The 23,865-nt window shown below is 40.2% G+C and overlaps 1 protein-coding gene across 2 annotated transcripts in view; it reads right to left on the reverse strand.

Moving 5' to 3' along the window:
* clcn5b (chloride channel, voltage-sensitive 5b) overlaps positions 1-23,865 on the reverse strand; it is a 156,796-nt gene that overhangs the window by 20,207 nt on the left and 112,724 nt on the right. For both annotated transcript variants that reach the window (XM_060832729.1, XM_060832732.1), the window contains exons 5-10: positions 22,672-22,859; positions 19,618-19,740; positions 16,966-17,172; positions 9,904-9,984; positions 8,411-8,956; positions 1,260-1,446 (exon numbers count right to left, since the gene is read on the reverse strand). In XM_060832729.1, the coding sequence (XP_060688712.1) occupies positions 1,260-1,446; positions 8,411-8,956; positions 9,904-9,984; positions 16,966-17,172; positions 19,618-19,740; positions 22,672-22,859 (1,332 nt within the window). The remainder of the gene's footprint in view (positions 1-1,259; positions 1,447-8,410; positions 8,957-9,903; positions 9,985-16,965; positions 17,173-19,617; positions 19,741-22,671; positions 22,860-23,865) is intronic.

Genomic DNA, 23,865 nt, shown 5'->3' on the forward strand with positions numbered 1-23,865 from the left:
GTTGAGAGGTGACTTTTAGATTAGATTACTTACAGTGTGGAAACAGGCCCTTCGACCCAACAAGTCCACACTGACCCGCCGAAGCGCAACCCACCCATACCCCTACATTATCCCTTACCCCTTACCACTATGGGCAATTTAGAATGGCCAATTCACCTGACCCGCACATCTTTGGACTGTGGGAGGAAACCGGAGCACCCGGAGGAAACCCACGCAGACACGGGGAGAACGTGCAAACTCCACACAGTCAGTCGCCTGAGTCGGGAATTGAACCCGGGTCTCCAGGCGCTGTGAGGCAGCAGTGCTAACCACTGTGCCACTGTGCCGCCCCGCCGACTTAATAGAGACATATAAGATAATCAGAAGGTTAGATAGGGTGGACAGGGAGAGTCTTTTTCCAAGTAAGGTGACGGCGAGCACGAGAGGGTATAGCTTTAAATTGAGGGGTAATAGATATAGGACAGATGTCAGAGAGTAGTAAGGGTACGGAGTGCTTTTCCTGCAATGGTAATAGATTCACCAATTTTAAGTCATCATTGGACAAGCATATGGACGTACATGGAATAGTTAGATGGGCTTCAGATTGGTATGACAGGACGGCACACCATCGAGGGCCGAAGGGCCTGTACTGTGCTGTAACGTTCTATGTTCTAAGGTCATCAGTAATCTGGGATTGAGTGTGTCCACGAGGATATGCACCTATCACAGCAGCAGAAAACTGCTTGACTACAGTATTTAGTTTATAGGAGATGCAAGGCCAAATAGATGCATTTTAATAGCAACACTGAAAAGAGAAAAATAGGAATGGTTTATTGAAATTATTTCAGATTGTGAACATGGCACTCTCTCAGTGTTCTCAAAAACATTGAGGAAGTAGAATACGATTTTGAGTTTTGTTATAACTACCGGATGAAGGAGCAGCGCTCAGAAAGCTAATGCTTCCAGATAAACCTGTTGGACTATAACCTGGTTTTGTGTGATTTTTGAGATAGATTATTTCGTAATTAATTTGATGGCTTTGGACCACATGACTGTACACAATTTCCAAACCAAATTGTTGAAAAGATAGCATAATAATATTTAGACAATATGATAAGGCACAAAATCTTATTTTGACTTCACTCCAGGTAAGGCAAAATAAAGATTTTACCCAGAATGTGCGACATATTATTCGACATAAAACTAATTGGGCAGTGGTGGACCAACTATTAATTTTTAATGATTTAAAAAAAGTTAATATTTGAAATTAATTTTCTTACCTAGGCATGCAGCAGCACCGACCATGGCATATAACCCTGGAGTGATGCAGTCAGCTCCAGGGCTACACCATCCTTTAAAGATGATCCAGTCATGGTGATAGTAAGCTAGCTGTTCCATTCCTATTCCTAGAAGTCTTCCAGCTATTGCACCCACAGCCATGCTTGGAATGAAGAGTCCTGAGGGAACCTACACAAATATTCAAGAACAACAGTCATATCATAGAGGTTGAACATACATAACTATAATAGCTTTGAACCTTATTAAATATATTCACTTTCATTACAATGTTAAAGCACATGTTTAATTGGAGCCAGCAAATCCTCAAACAACACCGACAAAAATGAAGCACCAAAGTACCAATCAATCCTATAATGGTAGTCACAGCCCTTTTGCGATCTAAGCTCATTACATTGTTCACACCATATTGTGCTGATCTTTTGAAACACATTGTACAGTCCTGTTCCAGCATTTATTATCGTTTCAGCAGTATATATTTGGTTTAAAAACACTGAAAGGAACAATTGCAATGTTATATATTTTTTATTTTATATTAAACCACTTGGTTTTTCTGTTCAGTCAGAAATTTACCCTCTTATTTTGTTACATGTTCCAGTTGGATCCATAATTATGATGCTTTACAGCAATTTTTTATTTACTCATGTTTTAACTCAAGATTTCCATTACATTATTCCAATTTCCATTTGAAGGTTCAATAAAATAAATATCCAAACCTACCTCTATTTGTTTGCTTCATCCATTTCAAAGTTTTCTATCTCCAATAGAACAAACGTAATTTCTATGATTATTAGCGTTTATGTTTTGTTCATTTGAATTATTTCTGTTGCACCTAAGTACTATAATGGGGAAGCAGTGGTAACATCATTGGACAAGTGATGCAGCATCCCAGGCTAATGTTCTTGGGACATTAGCCTGAATCCCACCATGACTGATGGTGAAATTTGAACTCAATAATATCTAGAATTAAAATCTAATCTAATGATGACCATATTAACCGCTGCTGGTTGTTGTAAACACGTCTGGTTTACTAGAGACATTTTCGGACAGCAAATCTGTCATCTTATATGTGGATCTAAATTCACAACAATGTGATTAGATTAGATTACTTACAGTGTGGAAACAGGCCCTTCGGCCCAACAAGTCCACACCGACCCGCCAAAGCGCAACCCACCCATACCCCTACATTTACCCCTTACCTAACATTACGGGCAATTTAGCATGGCCAATTCACCTGACCCGCACATCTTTGGACTGTGGGAGGAAACTGGAGCACCCGGAGGAAACCCACGCAGACACGGGGAGAACGTGCAAACTCCACACAGTCAGTCGCCTGAGTCGGGAATTGAACCCGGGTCTCAGGCGCTGTGAGGCAGCAGTGCTAACCACTGTGCCACCATGCCGCCCAAAATGTGGTTGACTCCTATTGCGTTTTGAAATAGTCTAGCAAGCTACTCAGTTGAATGGCATTTAGAGATGGTAAATAATGCTGGTCCAGCCAGTGACACTCACATTTGATAAACGAATAAGGACATACCTAAATGTGATTGGAGCAAGATCCTGAATCTCTGGAACAGAATTCCTCTTTGATTATATGAGACTTAAACTTCAAACAAAATTAACCACATCCATCCTGGGCTCTGGTGATCTGTGGGGAAGATCTGAAGACTGGATAGAAGAGCACTGACGTGACCAGAAAATTCTGAAGAAAGAGGTGGGTGTTGAATGCCAGCCTAACAACTGACCAGCCAGGAGGGTCCATAAATTTGGCTAGAATATTCCCAAATTCCCTGGTTGTAGGAAAGGAAATGCTTATATAATGTCTTCATTCAAAAAGAGAGAGATGCAGTAAGTCAGGAACTGTAGATTACTTAGTTTGGCATTTGTTATTGGTAAATTGTTAGAATCAATTAAAAATATTTGGAATATTTGGATATTTGGAAAGGAAAAATGCAATCCATAAGAGTGAGCATGGTTATATGAAGAGTAAATTGTGTTTAACTAGAGCTCTTCAAAGATGCAACAAGCAAGGTGGAAAATTGGTATCCTGTAGATATGGTTTACCTGGGCTTCTCGAAAAAAAAGGGAAGGTGCTGTACAAAGGTAATACATAAGGTAAGACCACAAGATGTTACGGGTAATTTATTAGCTTTGACAAAGGGTTTTCTGCTTGGCAAGATGTAACTAGTAGGGTGCAAAAGGATTGGGTCCTTGGGTATCACTATTTACTACCTATTTTAATAACTTGGATGGTACAGAAATTATGATCAACTAAATAGAGTGAACTCCAGAGTGCTTCAATGCAGAGGCATCTAGGTGTCCTCATGCACTAATGGCAAAAACTATATTGGAGGTGCTGGTGTTGAACTGGAATGGACAAAGTTAAAAATCACATAACACCGAACAGGCTTATTTGGAAGTACAAGCTTTCAGAGCACTGCTCCTTAATCAGGCAGCGAGAGGGGCAGGATCATAGGACACAGAATTTATAAGGAAAGATCAAAGTGCCAAACAACTCAGTCATAGAGATGTACAGCATGGAAACAGACCTTTTAGTCCAACTCATCCATGCCGACCAGATATCTTAACCTAAACTAGCCCCATTTGGTCCATATCCCTTTAAACCCTTCCTATTTATATACCTGTCCAGATGCCTCTTAAAATGTTGTAATTGTACGAGCTGCCACCACTTCCTCTGGCAGCTCATTCCATACAAAAACCACCCTGAGTGTGAATGCCTTTTAAAGCATTCCCCACTCATTCTAAGCCTATACCCTCTAGTTTTGGACTCCTCACCCCAGGGAAAATACTTGTCTATTGATCATACTATCCATTCCCCTCATAATTTTGTAAGATCTATAAGATCATTCGCAGCCTCTGATGTTGCTGGGAAAATAGCACGAGTCTCTTCAGCCTCTCCCTATAGCTCAAATCCTCCAACCCTGGTAACATCCTTGTAAATCTTTTCTGAACCGTTTCAAGTTTCACAACATCTTTCAATATGAAGGAGACCAGAATTGCATGCAATATTCCAAAAGCAGCCTAACCAATGTCCCGTACAGCCGCAACCTGACCTCCAACTCCTGTACTCAATACTCTGACCAATAAAGAAAAGCATAACAAAGGCCTTCTTCATTATCCTGTCTACCTGCAACTCTACTTTCAAGGAACTAAGAACTTGCACTCCAAGGTCTCGGTTCAGCAACACTCTCTAGGACCTTACCATTAAGTGTATCAGTCCCACTCTGATTTGCTTTTCCAAAATGCAGCACCTCACATTTATCTAAATTAAACTCCATCTGCTACTCCTCTGGCCATTGGCCCATCTGATCAAGATCCCGCTGTACTCTGAGACAATCTTCGTCGCTGTCCACTACACCTCCAATTTTGTCATAATCTGCAACTTATTAACTATACCTCCAATGTTCAAATCCAAATTATTTATATAAATGATGAAAAGTAGTGGACCCAGCACCGATCCTTGTGGCACACCACTGGTCACAGGCCTCCAGTCTGAAAAACAACCCTCTACCACCACCCTCTGTCTTCTACCTTCAAACCAGTTCTGCATCCAAATGGCTAGTTGTCCCTTGCATTCCATTCTAACCTTGCTAACCGGTCTCCCATGCTGAACCTTATCGAATGCCTTACTGAAGTCCATATAGGTCACATCTAATGCTCTGCTCTCAACAATCCTCTTTGTTGATGTCTTCAAAAAAACTCAATCAAGTTTGCAAGACATGATTTCCCACACCCAAAACCATGGTGACTATCCTTGATCAGTCCTTGCCTTTCCAAATATGTGGAAATCCTGTCCCTCAGGATTCCTTCCAACAACTTGAGAGTGGTACGGTGGCACAGTTGTTAGCACTGCTGCCTCACAGCACTAGAGACCCGGGTTCAGTTCCCACCTCAGGCGACTGATTGTGTGGAGTTTGCTTATTCTCCTAATATCTGCGTGGGCTTCCTCCGGGTGCTCTGGTTTCCTCCCACAGTCCAAAAATGTACAGGTTAGGAGAATTGGCCGAGTGTTAGGTGAAGAGGTAAATGTAGGAGAATGGGGTTTGGATGAGTTGTGCTTCGACAGGTCGGTGTGGACTTGTTGGGCCTGTTTCCACACTGTATCTAATTTAATCTAATCTAAAACTTGCCTTGCACTGATGTCAGGCTCACTGGTCAATAGTTCCCTGGCTGTTCCTGACCATCTTTCTTAAATAGTGGCACTACGTTAGCCAACCTCCAGTCTTCTGGCACCTCACCTCTGACTATCGATGATATGGATATCTCAGCAAGGGGCCCTGCAATCACTTCTCTAGCTTCCGACAAAGTACTAGGTCCACCTGATCAGGTCCTGAGGATTTATCCACCGTTATGAATTTCAAAACATGCAGCACCTTCTCTTCTGTAATATGCACATTTTTCCAAGATGTCACCATCTATTTCTCCACATTTTATATCTTCCATATCCTTCTCCACAGTAAACACTGTTGCAAAATACTTATTTAGTATCTCTCCTGTCTCCTGAAGCTCAAACATAGGCTGCCTAACTGATCTTTGAGGGCTTCTATTCTCTTCTTAGTTGTCCTTAATGTATTTACAAAATCACCTTAAACCTATTTGCCAAAACTATCTCATCTCCCCTTTTTGCCCTCCTGATTTCCCTCTTCAGTATACTCCTACTGCTTTATACTCTAAGGATTCACTCGATCTCTCCTGTCTATTCCTGACATATGCTTCCTTCCTTTTCTTAACCAAAACCTCAATTTCTTTAGTCATCCAGCATTCCCTACATCTACCAGCATTTCCTTTCACCTTAACAGGAATAGACTGTCTCTGGATTCTATTTTCCAGTCATCCCTTTATCTGTGAACACCTGCCCTCAACTAGCTTTTGAAAGCTCTTGCCTAATACGGTCAGAATTAGCCTAATTTCAATTTAGAACTTCAACTTTTAGATCTGGTTTATCCCTTTCCATCACTATTTTAAAGCTAATAGAATTATGGTTGTTGGCCCCAAAGTGCTCCCCCACTGACACCTCAGTCACCTGCCCTGCCTTATTTCCCAAGCGTAGGTCAAGGTTTGCACCTTCTCTAGTGGGTACATCCATATACTGAGTCATAAAACTGATGCTATATATTGAGTACATCAGATGTATAACACTTTAATCTTTTATTAAAAATTCTGTATCTTATGATCCTGCCCCACTACTTGCCTGATGAAGGAGCTAGTACTTCCAAATAAACCTGTTGGACTATAACCTGGTGTTGTTTGATTTTTAACTTTGCAAAAAACCAGTTTGCAAGTACAGCAGATAATGGAATTTTGCAATTTATTGCTAAAGGAATAGATGATCAAAGTACGGAAGTAACATTGTACCTGTACAGGGCATTCGTGAGTCTGTACCTGGAGAATTGCATACAGTTTTGGTTCACTCACATGAGGAGGAATGCAGTTGCGTTCGAGGCAGCTCACAGAAAGTTCAGAAGATGAAGAAAAGTTAAGCATCTTAGGCCTATACACTCTGGAGTTTAAGTTTGAGAGGAGACATAATTGAGATACACAAGATGCTAAAGGAGATTGACAAAGTAGATACAAAGAAGATGTTGCCTCGTGTAGGGCAATCTAGAATGAGATGTAATAAGGTTTAGGATAAAGGATAACAGGTTTAAAAAGAGAAGAGAAATTACTTTTCTGAGGGCTGCGAAATTGAAATTCATCACTCCAGAGTGTGATGGGTGCTGGGACATTGAGTAGATGGACAGGTTTTTAACTGACTAATGAGTTGAAGGGTGATGTAAAGTGGGCAGGAATGTGGAGTTGAAGCCAAGATGAGATCAGCCATGATCATATTAAATGGTGAAGCAGGCTCGAGAGGCTGAATTGCCTCATGCTGCTCTTACTTCTTACATTCTAAGATGTGGAACCAGCTATTAGGTCTATATGTTAATGGTTCACAGAAAGATCCAACAAACAACAAGGTAAAAGACTAAATAATTCAGATTATTGAGTACAGGAGTTGGGAGGTCATGTTGCGGCTGTACAGGGCATAGGTTGGACCACTGTTGGAATATTGCGTGCAATTCTGGTTTCTTTCCTATCAGAAAGACATTGTGAAACCTGAAAAGGGTTCTGAAAAGATTTACAAGGATGTTGCCAGTGTTGGAGGATTTGAGCTCTAGGGAGAGGCTGAACAGGCTCGGCTGTTTTCCTTGGAGTGTCGGAGGCTGAGGGGTGATCGTACAGAGGTTTACAAAATTATGTGGGGCATGGATAGGATAAATAGACAAAGTCTTTTCCCTGGGGTGGGTATAGGATTAGGGAGAGAGGGGAAAGATGTAAAAGAGACCTAAGGGGCAACCTTTTCTCGCAGAAGGTGATACGTGTATGGAATGAGCTGCCAGAAGAAGTGGTGGAGGCTGGTACTTTGCAACATTTAAAAGGCATTTGGATGGGTATATGAATAGGAAAAATTTGGAGGGATATGGACTGGGTGCTGACAGGTGGGACTGGATTAAGTTGCGATATCTGGTTGGCATGGACGGGTGGGACCGAAGGGTCTGTTTCCATGCTGTACACCTCTATGACTCTATAACTTAAATTGGATGAGCGATAAGTACTGAATCTGACACCATTAAAACTATTGCTCTTTTCTTCAAATAATAGCACTTGATCTTGAACACTTATCTGAAGAGCCTGATTGGTCTTGGTTTATTACTGAACCAGACGACCATAATTTTTGACAGTGCAGCGCATCCCCAGTATTGGGATGGCTGAGCTCAGCTGTAGCAATGATGAGGATCATACATTTATTTTCCTATTAATTGGCGTGTGGACAAGGGGCAAACAAGTACCAGAGTTGCTACTTCTAATTAGTATCTTTAATAGGAACGCATGGGTGTAGATGTCAACTGACAACAGATTTGACTTTTGCGATAATGCCTCCAGCAACTGAATATCTGACAACATGCTCAGAAGCACTGCTACACTATAAACATTATTAATGTCACTTTTTACATGTTCTGCTGCGTATCATTTTTCAAATTTAAAATGCAATTAGTAAATCCATTCATTCATTGTTACCCCAGTATCTTTCAAGAATGTAAACATGTATTTGTCCTCAGGAATTTGTCCTTACCTTCATACCAAATGTGAATATTGTGATGAAGACTTTAAACACCAGTGCTAGAGCCAGCTGCCAAACTGCCATGTAGACACCTTTACCTGCTGCACGATCTGGCAAGTCATCAATGGCTTTGGTGCTATTGACATCGTTAATGTAATCGCAGAGTTGTGATGAATCCAAAAGTCCACAGTCATTGAACAACTCTGAAATAAGCCCACTGGTACTCATCTTAGTATAGTCATTAGGGAAAGCTAAAATACCAGTGATGGCAGTCACAACAAGGACCTCAAGAACTGGGTACTTCCCTAATTTGGTGGTCTTGCGTCTTCTGCACCAGGCAATGTTGGCACGAATAAAAAAAGCTCCCCATAATCCTCCAAAGATTCCCAAGAGGATGAAAGGGATTAATTCCAGCAAATGCCAGGGGCTGTGGAATTCTACATAGAACAGCACAAGGCGACTATTCCCAAATGGATTAATAGACCGGAGTGTGAAGGCTGCAACCAATGCAGCAAAAAATGATCTCCATAAAGTTTTCAGAGGGAAGTAATAGCTGACCTGGAGGGAAAACAGAAGTGTAATCAAAGATATAGTTATCTAGCCTTTTGGAACAATTACACAACCAGTGTCAATCTTTGCAGTACCCCTTTTTAATATTTGGCAATTATTTAACTAATTCAACAGTGTGCTCCAAAAAAAAAAGAAAGGTTTTGCACCTTCCGACTGCACTTATGTTAGCTTACATATACAACAAGGTTATCTCTGATGTTAAGTTAATATAATTTGCGGTCCTATAGGTTGGAACCATTTCTACATTCTCGTGGACGATCACCGTTAAAATTTCCAAAGAGAAAAGTTAACTCTGGACTGATTGGTCGGGAGAGCACAGAATATCCACTTTAATACAACCATACAATCTAAATTCGGCTAACAGTTATGTTTCAAAGACAGGGTACCTATATTTCCACAAGACCTGATGTTATGGTGGTCAATGTATTTGAATATTGACTCCTTTAGTTTTTAATCTGTCACTGTGTAGAAATATATAACATTGAAAGTTAATGCTAAAACCAAAGGAATATATTCACTAACTATTTTGGAAAAACTGATAATTAATTCAATGTGCATGATCTTTGACAGACTGCATTCAATACTTAATAAATAAAACAATATATCTTAACATAAACATCAAAAGATGCCCAAAATAAATTCCTTCCAATAAATTGTCTGGTAAAAATAAAAATAAAAATCAATTGACTAGATTAAACCCAGAAACAGCTTCAGAAAACAAGTGGAAGAATGATTCCAGCTTGGCTGGGTAAACAACATACACAGGAGTCCAAGTTCTATCCAATACGCCCAGCAATTCTCAGGGCAATGTTCAGTAATAACCTTGGTGAATTTCTCCCATCATCCCAGCAGTATAAACCTGTACTGTTGCTTGATTATTAAAAGTTCTTGTGGTCCAATTTTGATAAAAATTAAGTTATGACAAAATCTCCTACCTCTTCAAGGCTAAACAAAACTCCCCCGATGGGGGCACCGAAAGCAACAGAGACACCTGCTGCTGAAGCTGCTGACAGAACCTGGAAAACAAAGTCAATGAAGGTGAGACTATGCAGAGTTAGGCAAACAAAGACGGCACACTTACATTGTGCATGTGTAATGGAATTCAAACATAGCTAATGGAAGCTTATGTGCTGTTTTGAGGTCAAAGATCTGAGGTACTACGGGAACTATGCAATTAGCATTCAGGGAGATGACAGAGCATCAACATACTGAAATTGGGGTAGAGTTGAAAATTCAGATAAAAAATGATAATTTATATTCTATGTCTGTATTCTTCAAGGATGGGTGGAAATTGCACACCACCTGTCTAAATGTGCATTGTTGTTTGATTACATTTGGCTATAACGAAGACAGGCCAAGTACTAGTCTTAGTAAAGTATTTGTAAAGTAAAGCTTTGCAATACAGTTCAGTTATTTGCAATGCAGACTTGAAATTTCCTTAATTTTTCTGGAGATAGTAATTGTATCTGCATGTAAAATGAATTCATAAATCACATAGAAGACTCCACATCTGGCCACAATCTGATCTCATTTTCTATCAATGCTTCTCTCTGACCCTCAGGGATTAGGATTCTAAATCTACACAAATGTTTCATCAGTTTATTCCCATGGAGCTTAATTATCATTCTTTCAACATGCTAATTTTTCCATTATGAACTAGATCAGAACTTATCCTCAATGCAGAACTCCTTTGCAGTTAAATTTCTTTTTAATCCTATTCTCCCTTGGCACACTTCTTCATAACATATTCTGTGTTCTGACTACATTTTAGCAAAGCTGTGTTCATTAAAATGAGTGGTAGTGGTAGTGGCAAATTGATTATGGCCACTTTTCTCAACAAGTAGCAGCATTGAGTATTCTTTGTCCAGCAAAAACAACTAAATTTGTTTTATTCTGCATCTTCATTCCCACGTTTGTAGCATTACTTGCAAATAAGCAGATGTGTCAACCACACCCTAACTGCAGAGAGACATTATATTTCCCACAAATCATCCTTGTGGCCTGAATGAAAATATTCATTAGTGACTTTTGAGAAGATTTGTAGCTTTAGTTTTTAATCTGTCACTGTGAAGGAACACTTCTGCAGCCATATATAATATTGAAAGATGAATGCTAAAACCAAAGGAATATATTCACTAACTATTCTGGAAAAACTGATAATTAATTCAATGTGCATTATCTTTGACAGACTGCATTCAATACGTAATAAATAAAACAATATATCTTAACATCAACATCAACGTTGTGGATGGAGGTTTGCGCGCTGAGCTGTGAGGTTCGTTTTCAGATGTTTCATCTCCATACTAGGTGACAGAGTGATAGAGATGTACAGCTTGGAAACAGATCCTTCGGTCCAACCGGTCCATGCCAACCAGATATCTCAACCCAATCTAGTCCCACCTGTCAGCACCCGGTCCATATCCCCCCAAACCCTTCCTATTCATATACTCATCCAAATGCCTCTTAAATGTTCCAACTGTACCAGCCTCCACCACATCCTCTGGCAGCTCATTCCATATATGTACCACTGCGTGAAAAGGTTGCCCCTTAGGTCTCTTCTATATCTTTCCCCTCACCCTAAACTGATGCCCTCTAGTTCTGGACTCCCCGATCCCAGGGAAAATACTTTGTCTATTTATCCTATCCATGCCCCTCATGATTTTGTAAACCTCTAGAAGGTCACCCCTCAGCCTGCGACACTCCAGGGAAAACAGCCCCAGCCTGTTCAGCCTCTCCTTACAGCTCAAATCCTCCAACCCTGACAACATCCTTGTAGATCTTTTCTGAACCCTTTCAAGTTTCACGACATCTTTCCAACAGGAAGGAGACCAGAATTGCACGCAATATTCCAACAGTGGCCTAACCAATGTCCTGTACAGCCGCAACATGACCTCCCAACTCCTGTACTCAATAATCTGACCAATAAAGGAAAGCATACCAAACGCCTTCTTCACTATCCCATATACCTGCAACTCCACTTTCAAGGAGCTATGAACCTGCACTCCAAAAGGTCTCTTTGTTCAGCAACACTCCCTAGGACCTTACCATAAATCCTGCTAAGATTTGCTTTCCCAAAATGCAGCACCTCACATTTATCTGAATTAAACTCCATCTGCCACTTCTCAGCCCATTGGCCTATCTGGTCCAGATCCTGTTGTAATCTGAGGTACCCTCTTCGCTGTCCAATACACCTCCAATTTTGGTGTCATCTGCAAACTTACTAACTGTATCTCTTATGCAAGGTTGGTGAAGGTTTGTAGCTCTGGTTGAGGTTTAGGGAGTAGGTTTGCTCACTGAGCTGTAGGTTTGATATCCAGACGTTTCATTACCTAGTTAGGGCTTCACTTGGAGATTGCCACTGATGATGTTACCTAGCCAGGTAATGAAACGAATGGATATCAAAGCACAGCTCAGCGAGCAAACCTACACCCCCCACCACCCAACCCGTATCTCTTATGCTCGCATCCAAATCATTTGTGTAAATGACAAAAAGTAGAGAATCCAGCACCAATCCTTGTGGCACTCCACTGGTCACAGGCCTCCAGTCTGAAAAACAACCCTCCACCCCGATCCTCTGTTTTCTACCTTTTAGCCAGTCTGTATCCAAATGGCTAGTTCTCCCTTTATTCCAGGAGATCTAACCTTACTAATCAGTCTCCCATGGGGAATCTTGTCGATTTCCTTACTGGAGTCCATATAGATCACATCTACTGCTCTGCTCTCATCAATCCTCTTTGTTACTTCTTCAAAAAACCTCAATCATGTTTGTGACAGATGATTTCCCACGCACAAAGCCATGTTGACTATCCTTAATCAGTCCTTGACTTTCCAAACACATGTACATCCTGTCCCTCAGGATTCCCTCCAACAAATTGCCCACTACCGAGGTCAGGCTCACTGGTCTTTAGTTCCCTGGCTTGTCCTGACCACCCTTCTTAAACAGTGGCACCACGTTTGCCAACCTCCAGTCTTCCGGCACCTCACCTGTGACTATCAATGATACAAATATCTCAGCAAGAGGCCCAGCAATTACTTCTCTAGCTTCCCACAGAGTTCTCTAGTACACCTGATCAGGTCTTGGGGATTTATCCACCTTTTCAAGACATCCAGCACTTCCTCCTCTGTAATCTGGACATTTTGCTAGATGTCACCATCTATTTCCCTACAATCTATATCTTCCACATGTCCTTTTCCACAGTAAATACTGATATAAAATATTCATTTAGTATCTCCCCCATTCTCTGTGGCTCCACACAAAGGCCGTCTTGCTGATCTTTGAGGGGCCCTATTCTTTCCCTAGTTACCCTTTTGTCCTTAATATATTTGTAAAAACCCTTTGGATTCTCCTTAATTCTATTTGCCAATGCTATCTCAGGTCCCCTTTTGGCCCTCCTGATTTCCCTCTTAAGTACACTCCTACTTCTTTTATACTCTAACGATTCACTCAAATCTATCCTGTCTATACCTGACATATGCTTCCTTCTTTTTCTTAACCAAACCCTCAATTCCTTTAGGCAACCAGCATTCCCTATACCTACCAGCCTTTCCTTTCACTCTGACAGGAATATACTTTCTCTGGATTCTTGTTATCTCATTTCTGAAGGCTTCCCATTTTCCAGCCGTCCCTTTACCTGTGAACATCTGCCACCAATCGGCTTTCGAAAGTTCTTACCTAATATCGTCAAAATTGGCCTTTCTCCAATTTAGAACTTCAACTTTTAGATCTGGTCTATCCTTTTCCATCACAATTTTAAAACGAATAGAATTATGGTCGCTGGCCCCAAAATGCTCCCCCACTGACACCTCAGTCACCTGACTTGCCTTATTTCCCAAGAGTAGGTCAAGTTTTGCACCTTCTCTAGTAGGTACATCCACATACTGAATCAGAAAATTGTCTTGTACGCACTTAAGAAATTCGTCTCCAACTAAACCTTTAACACTATGGCAGTCCCAGTCTATGTTTGGAAATTTAAAATCTCCTACCATAACTATGCTATTATTCTTACAAATAGTTGAGAACCCCTTGCAAGTTTGTTTCTCAATTTCCCACTGACCATTGGGGGGGTCTATAATACAATCCCAATAGTGTGATCATCCGTTCCTTATTTCTCAGTTCCACCCAAATAACTTCCTTGGATATATTTCCAGGAATATCTTCCCTCAGCACAGCTGTAATGCTATCCCTTATCAAAAATGCCACTCCCCCTCCTCTCTTGCCTCCCTTTCTATCCTTCCTGTAGCATTTGTATCCTGGAACATTAAGCTGCCAGTCCTGTCCATCCCTGAGCCATGTTTCTGTAACTGCTATGATATCCCAGTCCCATGTTCCTAACCATGCCCTGAGTTCATCTGCCTTTCCTGTTAGACCCCTTGCATTGAAGTAAATGCAGTTTAATTTACTCGTCCTACCGTGTCCCTGTCTGCCCTGACTGTTTGACTCGCTTCTGTTCTCAAATGTACCAGTCTCAGATGGATCGCTTCCCTCACTATCTCCCTGAGTCCCACCCCCCCCGACCTTACTAGTTTAAATCCTCCCAAGCAGTTCTAGCAAATTTCCCTGCCAGTATATTAGTCCCCTTCCAATTAAGGTGCAATCCGTCTTTCTTGTACAAGCCACTTCTACTCCAAAAGAGATTCCAATGATCCAAAAATGTGTATCCTTCTCATATACACCAGCTCCTCAGCCATGCATTCATCTGCTCTATCCTCCTATTCCTGCCCTCACTAGCTGGTAGCACTGGGAGTAATCCAGATATTACTACCTTTGAGGACCTCCTTTTTAAATTTCTGCCTAACTCTCTGTAATCTCCCTTCAGAATATCAACTTTTCCCTTCCTATATTGTTGGTTCCAATGTGGACAATGACATCATGCTGGGCTGTTTTCCTCGTGAGAACATTCTGCACCCTCTCCGAGACATCCTTGATCCTGGCACCAGGGAAACATCACACCATTCTGCTTTTTCTCTGCTGGCCACAGAAACGTCTGTCTGTACCTCGGACTACAGAATCCTCAACACAATTGATCTCTTGGAAGCCGACGTACCCCTCGTTGCATTAGAGCCAGTCTCAATACCAGAAACTTGGCTGTTCGTGCTATGTTCCCAGGAGAATCCATCATTCCCTACATTTTCCAAAACAGCATACCTGTTTGAAATGGGTATATCCACAAAAGACTTCTACCCTTGGTGCCGAACTCTCTTACCCTTCCTGGAGTTAACCCATCTATGTGACTATATCTGAGATTTTCCCTCCTTCCTATAACTGCCATCCATCACATAATGTTGCTATTGCAAATTCCTCATCGCTTCTATCTGTCTCTCCAACTGATCCACTTGATCTGATAAGATTCGCATCCAACAGCATTCATGGCAGATATAATCCGCAGTAACCCTTAAACTCTCTTTAAACTCCCACATCTGACAAGAAGCACATATCACTGCAAAGGCCATTTTTACTCCTTCACAATCTACAGAAAATAACATCGTCTTATTCCTCTACAAAAAACTGCACCAGGTTAAATTAAGAGCTATGGCTTATATTTTAAGTTTAACCAAGAGACTGATCTCCAAAAACATATAATCAAGAACGAACCCACTGTACTCATTAATACAGCCTTTCTCTTGGCCAGACTTAAAACAACAATTAACTTACCTGATTCTGTGTTGTGAACTTCACCCAAACCGGTTCCTCCAAGATTATTTGTGAAATTGTTAATTTGTTAATTTTGTTTGTTAATTTTCCCAGATGCACTCCGACGTCCAGTGACACATGAATTCAAAAACAGCAAAGGCAGTAACTGTGCAGGTTCTTTCTCTCTCTCTCTCTCTTGCACTGTCCTCACCATGTGCATCTTCAGTGAGCCTCCGGATGAAGGACTAGTGGTGTAGCCCGTTTTCTATTTATGTGTTTGGGTTTCCTTGGGTTGGCGATGCCATTTCCTATAGTGATGTCATTTCCTGTTCTTTGTTGGCTCCAACCATAACTCTATCAACAAACACATTGACTTGGATCCCATTTACCATCAACTGAGAAAAAGAACAGGAAATGACATCACCACCAGAAATGATGTCACCACACGAAAAGACATCATCAACATAAATAGAAAGCGGGCTGCACCATCAGAGCTTCATCCGGAGGCTCACTGAAAATGCTACCTAGTATGGTGATGAAACATCTGAAAACGAACCTTCCAGCCCAGTGAGCAAACCTACATCCTGAAAATACTCATACATTGCTCAATAGTTGATAGCTCTAAGTTGGAGCCAAATCCACATAGAACAGCCACATTGGTCAAATTAAATAGGATTCTTGATACCTACTTTGTCAAAATATCCAGGGAAGTGACTGTTTTCCTGAATAGAACATATTTGCAGGTTTGCAACTTAAATTGGGAAATAAGACCTCCAACTTTACAGTAGTAGCTACTCAAGTATTAGGTGTTATGGCTGCAATAACAGTCCACACCTGTTTTCATAACTTTTAATGCAAGTTACTAAATTTTACACAGGTGATCTTCATTCTTTGCCAATATTTTGGATATCTTCCAATTTTCAGGAAAAAAAACACAAATTTGCTGAGACATGTATATAACATACAATTTGCCTTTCTTATCTCTAGAATTTACTTTTCTAATGCTTATCTGACTTTGCTTCAAGTTCATCCTCAAAAATTTACAGGTATTTCCAAATTCTATCCTAATGTGTAACACATCCCACACAAGAATTACTCTTGCTTTTGTTGAATTAATTAATCCCAGTCACCCAATGTCCAACATGTAAAATTCTCACCTTAATATGCAATTTTTTTCAAAATTCTCATCTTTCACTAAAACCCCACCAGTTCTACAGTTCTCCTTAATGTTATATTTCTAGGATTCAATGTTTAACGTTTTTTTTTCCATTTTTGCCAGATGATTAGCAGCTCTGTACTAATCTGTTTAGGATGAACACTGTATCATAGGTGCTATAATACTAATTACATGACAATATCCACTTACCTCTCTCCTTTTAGCTTCATTTTTTCTATATTTTGTACACAAATGACAAACAAAATTGCCGCAGCAGCAGGCCACATGCACTAGGGGACCTTCCTTTCCCAGACTGAGGCCTGAAGACACAGCCAAAACCAGGGTAACAGTCTTTATGATCAGAGTCCACTTTCCTAGATAGCCCCTAATGATAAAGCCACTTAATATGGTTTTAATCTGGAAGTAAATGACAGAACAGTTGTAAACATTATTAAGTTTTGAAAGATCAAATATGTGTAAAGTTCTTAAAGAACACAAATTGTCCACCTTAAACCTTATTAGCAGCCAATAAATTAAAGGCTCAGAATTGAGCCTTGAGCCATCCAACCTGGTACAAAATGGGAAAGTAGCACTCCTAAATTGTGCACAATGACTTACAGCCATGCCCTCGATCTGGTTATCCCTATCCTCCTCAGGGCCTGCAAAGTAACTAAGTGTCCACCTTAACCAGGTTGAATTTACATATTGTCGTGTTATGACATATACAGGTCCCTGATTATTACTTCAGGCCAACACACAGAGGGTCCGTGCTGACTCCACGTATTCACTGGCTGACAAGTCGAGCAGCAATCCATTATTACGTCAAACCTTGAATGTTAGAGGCATTGTGCCAGGAATTGCTTTGTTCATTTTTGGTCTGCTGGCATCATATCACCTGGTGGGGCTGTATGGCAAGTTTTTTTTTTTACACATGTTCGAGCTCATGCAGGGGATGCTTCTGCATGTTTTCATATCAATGGTGGGCATTCTCAGTGTATCAAGGTAAGTTTAGTTGTGCAATGATAAAGAATCTTGCAGCCACAGCCTTTTTTGGGGTAATCATTAAGCAAATATTATTGGTATATTTGCACTTTCAGAAAGCATTTGACAAAGTCCTGTATAAGAGATTATTGTGCAAGATTAAAGTGCACAGGATTGGGGGGGGGGGGGGGCAGAGTGCAATGAAATGGATAGAAAACTACTTCGCAGAGAGGAAACAAAGCAGCAATTAATGGGTCCCTTACAAATTGGCAGGCAGTAACTACTGGGCTGCCACAGGGATTGGTGCTAAGACTCCAGTTATTCAGAATATATGTTACTGATTTGGATGAGGGGACAAAATCTAACATCTCAAAGTTTGCAGATGATACCAAGTTGGGTGGGAGGATGAACTGTTATGAGGTTGCAGCAATTCTTCAGCGTGATCTTGGGTGAGTGCAAAAATCAATGGCAGATGCAGTATAATTTGGATAAATGTGTGGTTATTCACTTTGGAAGCAAAAACAAGACGGTAGATTACTATACGAATGGCTGTAAATTGGGAGAGGGGAGTGTACATTGGGATGTGGGTGTCCTTGTGCATCAGTCACTGAAGGTAGATATGCAGGTGCAACAGGTGGTAAAGAAGGCAAATGGTATGTTGAGGTTTCGAGTATAGAAGCAGAAATGTGTTGTTGCAGTTATACAGGGCCTTGGTGGGGTCACACTTAGATTACTCTGCAGTTCTGGTTTTCTTTTTGGAGGAAGGATGCGCTTATTCTCAAGGGAATGCAGCAAAAGTTTACCAGGCTGATTCCGGGGATGGTAGCACTGACGTATGAGGAGAGATTGACTGGGCTGTGTTTGTTTTCACTGGAGTACAGGCGAGTGAGGATGGATCTCAAAGAGACTTATGAAATTCTAACAAGACTAGACAGGGTAGATGCAGGTAGTGCCTGATGGTGGGTGTATCCAGAACAAGGGGTCACAGTCTAAGGATTCGGGGTAGTCCATTTAGGATGGAGATGAGGAGACATTTCTTCACCCAAAGAGTGGTGAGCCTGTGGAATTCATTGCCACAGGAAGTCGTTCATGTCAAAACATTGAATGTATTCAAGGGATATAGCACTCGGCATGAATGGGACCAAGGTTTGTGGGGAGAAAGTAGGATTGGACGATCAGCTATGATTGTGATCAATGGTGGAGCAGGCTCAAATGGCTGAATGGCCTCCTCCTGCTCCTATCTTCTATGTAGATAATAATTTGGTGGCACAGAACTTGAACATTGTTGAAAAAGAATCAGAGTGTTGAAGCTTTCCATATTACATTTAGCAGGAAAATTCAGAAGAATTCCAGTACAGAGGAAAACCAACATTTGAGAATGCATTGCTGATTATTTGGTAAATGGATGCACTGTTAGAAGCACTGTGATAGAGAATGCAGCACTTAATGATGATTGTCTGTTAACTGTCAGGCTTTGTTTAGAATTCAAATCAGATTCATTAACACTTTATGGCCAGGGTCTTGTCTTGAGAAATGACTGAAAGTCATCTATTATCTGCAGAAGGGTCACTGGACCTGAAGCATTAACTATTTTCTATCCACGTATACTGCTAGGATTGCTGAGTTTTTCCAGTAATTTGTTTTTGTCTGACATATTTTGTTGAGTTGAAATAGGCACAGAATGTCAGTCACACTCACTGTGTGGCACACTTTCGCGTACTAGAATTTGTATTTAAAGCTTTGTGATTACTATTTTTGAGACAATAGCATTAGGGGACAAAACAAAACTACAGAATCATTTTAAAGTATGTCTATTAGTTATAACATTGTGCTCGCTGTAGAAGAAATCTCAAATTCCCGAAAACTAAACTTGAGGCTTACCTCTGGAATTCCAGATCCACAAGCATAAGGTGCAAATACACGGACCAAAGCCACAGCCAGGAAAGCGAAAGCCATAGCCCAGCTAATATATATGAAGTAATTCAATATGTATGCACCAGCTCCCTGGAACATTCAACACAACATAAATATTATAATTCACATCTATGCATAATAGGACATTGACAATCAAGAAAAATCATTTAAAATTTACATTAAAATTTCAGTTACTTAATGATGTGAAGGAGCCGGTGATAGACTAGGGTCGACAAAGTTACAAATCACACAACACCAGGCTATAGTCCAATAGGTTTATTTGGGTGCACTAGCTTTCAGAGAACTGCTCCCTCTTGTAGCAGGACCATAAGACACAGGATTTATAGCAAAAGATTACAGTGTCATGCAAGTAACATATTTAACAAATCTCAATTGTTGTTAAGTCTTTCATCTTTTAGAATGGGTTACAGGTTTCAGTTCATTAATATGTAAATCCCAGAACTACCTTTGAGTCACATTCTCACAATAAGTTAAGATTTTATAAAAAAAGGTGACATCTCAGTTCAGACAATGCATTAAAGGCATGAGTTCAGAGTCTGACTGTTTCCCAATCTTGACTCAGAATGGTTCTATTTCCAAAATGGAATTTACAAAATGTTATACGGATCAAGTGTCTGCATTGCTTGCCTACCGGTTGTGAAATTGTTGAGCAAAATAGAATGTATCTGTAAACAGAATTCTGTAAAACGCAAATTCACCCCATAGACTTATATGTGTGAGCATATGCCTGGGGATAGAGAGAGATAGAGAGAGAGATAGAGAGAGAGAGAGAGAGAGAGACATGTGAGTGAGTGTGTGCAAGCTTATAAAATGTGTGTGTGCATATGAATGTGATAGGGTCCGTGTGTGTGTGTGTGTGTGTGTGTGTGTGTGTGTGTGTGTAAGTAAGTGAGAGTGAGAGAGAGAGAATAGTGTAGCTGGTCGCAGTTGCAGTCAGGGAACACTTTAGCTGTCAGGGACATTCAGCCTCAGATCTTTGGGTGAGCATCCTCCAAGGTGGACTTTGGGACAGGCAACAACGCAGAATGGTCAATAGCCATGTTCGATACCCATGAAGATGGCTTCAACTGGGACCTGGGATCCATGCCACAGTCCAGATGACCCCAACTCGGACCTTGGATTCATGTCACAGTACAAGTGACCCCACTACACTATTTTCTCTCTCTATTTCACACACACACACACACACACACACACATAAATCTATGGGGTGAATTTGTACTGGCAGAATTATATTTACAGATACATTCCATTTTGCTCAAAAAATACAGAGCCGGTAGGCAGGCAATGCAGACAGTCAATCCATACAATATTTTGTAAATTCCTTTTTGGAAATAGAACCACTTTCAGTCCAGATTGGGATACAGACAAACTCTGACCTCACATCTTTAATACATTGTCTGAGCTGAGATGTCACATTTTTTTAATAAAACCTTAACTTGAGAGAATGTGACTTAAAAGTAGTTGTGGGATTTATATATTAATGAACTGAAATCTGTGACCCATTCTAAAAAATGAAAGACTTAACAACAATCGAAGTTTGTTAAATATATCATTTTACTTGCACGATACTGTAATCTTTTGCTATAAATTCTGTGTCTTATGGTCCTGCTACACAACCATCTGAAGAAGAATGGCTCAATGGGCTCACAGCACCAGAGATCAGGATTTGATTCCAGCTTGGGGGACTGTCTGCGTGGAGTTTACACATTCTCTCTGTGTCTGTGTGGGTTTTCTCCGGGTAGGCATTTAATTCTCTTGAGGAAGAGCTTCAACATATTCTTCAGAACATTGTTCTATTCACACATAAGTGTTTCTGAAATCTTTAATAACAATCCAAACGTGCAGTTTAGGTGAATTGGCTATGCTAAATTGCTCATAACGTAAGTTAGTCAGCGGTAAACGTAGGGGAATGAGTCTGGGTGGGTTACTCTTTGGAAGATCCGTGTTGGGCCGAGAGGTCTGTTTCCACACTGTAGGGAGTTTTATTTAAAAAGGAGCGGCTCTCCGAAAGCTCGTGCTTCCAAATAAACCTGTTGGACTATAACATGGTGTTGTGTGATTTGTAACTCAGTAAATTTAGTCAGAAAACATTTGGTAAAGTTTGAAGTATTTTCCAGAACCTATTCATTACATGAACATATAACAATAGCTAATCATTCCATTTATTGCGTTTCTTGCAAAGAATATTCCTGAAGCATACTCTATGGACTCATCCTTATTCAACTGTAGCATTTTCCATTCACATTTACTTAATTTACTCAAAATTTAACGTGAACTGTTTTTGTTACAGTGTAAAATCACATATGAAGGTGATATTTTGAAAATCTTTGCGTTGTTGTAACAAATTAGGCACAATCCATATCACTGAATTGTCAGGCACATTAAGCCAGTGTGGTGACTTCTTGCTCCAGCCAGTCATTATTGTATCAATCTTCCAAATAGATTTACCCACCAGTTCAGGATTGTTTGTAATAAGGCATCTACACAGAACTGCTATTTTATGGCTCAGAGACTTCTCATCTTGAACTTGTGGAGTAATATTTCCAGTGTAAAAAGTCACCGGTAGGCATTTAATTCTCTTGACGAAGAGCTTCAACATTTTCTTCAGAAACATTATTCTATTCACACATGCGTGTTTCTGAAATCTTTAAGACTATTACTGGAAATATTTAGTGAGAACAAGGAATATATGCTGAAGTCTTTACTATCTCTTCATTTTCAGCAACATTAACATTGTATACATCCACAGAAGCTGTTACTGAACTTTTGGAGTTGTTGAATCCAAAATCACCATTTATGTTGAAGGAAATCATCGATACCAAATATTTCTCAAAATGGCCTAGGAGGAATTCTGTGTACACTGGTTAGGGATGGAAAATTATCTTTAATTTCAAAAGAAAAGACATGTTCAAATTTATCAGATGGTAAAATAAATATTGGGCAAGTCAAAGCTTAAGGACTATCAAAAGTATTAAAGAAATAAAGATATCTAATTACATCTGACTGGTTGAGAAACAGCTCCGACCAAGACTTCCATTGAGGGCATTTGTCACGTTGCTCAAAAGTAGTTTCACTGGACGTCCAGCAACAATGTTCATGGTTGTACCAGAACCCCTGTAAACAGACACCTTCTTTCAGATCTGTCATCCAGTGAGAGGCCATATCGATCAAACCAGCAATAGCACCTAGGCAGAAGATAGAGTACTTGATTACTTTAACAGTCAGCAAAAGGATTTTTGCTTTTGTTTAAATCATTAAATCTGTCCCTTCTCCAGTATATTGATCTTTTGCAGGCTTCAAACATTTTTCCAAATACACTTAACTGGAAAAACCATATTGAGATAAAAACAGTGAAACTAAAATGAACAGAAATAGGTAGTAATTAGAAAAATTGAATAATACAAGTAAAAATATTTTACAGAAAATATTTTTAAGAAAATAAAGACTAATATTTATGGATCAGTTGACAAACAAAATGAAATTTTAAATTAACAACACTTTACACTTACAGAACAGGTAACAGAAAAGCAAGCCAAAACAATAAAGAATATAGGAAATTTGAAAAAACAGCTGAAAGCGAAAATAAGGGTGGAAAAAAAAGGAGGGTTTAAAAAAATCATCCTGTAGGTACATTACTAGTTAGAGGATTATCAAAGCATTACCAAAGTTACTTTAGGAGATAAAAGAGGTAGGCTTGAAGTGCAGTGGAATTGTACCACTTTGTAAGTAGTTTGCTATTGTTTTCCCAGAGAAGGTGTACACTAAAATTTTGGAAAAAGTGGAAACACTTCTTCCAAAAAATGTAGAGAGATCACAAATGGGGTTATCAGGACTTTCCTGATTGATCCAGGTTAACAACCCCAATCAAGAACATTGTAGTCAACAAGGTCCACTTGGTACCAATCTACAAAACACAATCACAAGGCTAAGTCTTACTTTTTATCAGCTAAGTATGACTTGTGTTGAATTTTCTGGAGGGATTCTTTTTACAAGGCCCAGCATAATTTCTCACTATATCTGAGCAAATGCTAACTTGCTCACTAACCACCTATCCCAGCTCTGCAGCAGCCTGGTGTCTGATTCTAGCCCCACCTTACCACATGCCATTCCCAGAACAACTTGCCACTTACCAGATATCCACCAAACTTAAAAGCATTCTTTGTGTCTGAACCGTATTTAAAAGGCCACTGT

This window comes from Hemiscyllium ocellatum, chromosome 11 (genome assembly GCF_020745735.1).
Source record: "Hemiscyllium ocellatum isolate sHemOce1 chromosome 11, sHemOce1.pat.X.cur, whole genome shotgun sequence".
NCBI classification, from domain to species: domain Eukaryota; kingdom Metazoa; phylum Chordata; class Chondrichthyes; order Orectolobiformes; family Hemiscylliidae; genus Hemiscyllium; species Hemiscyllium ocellatum.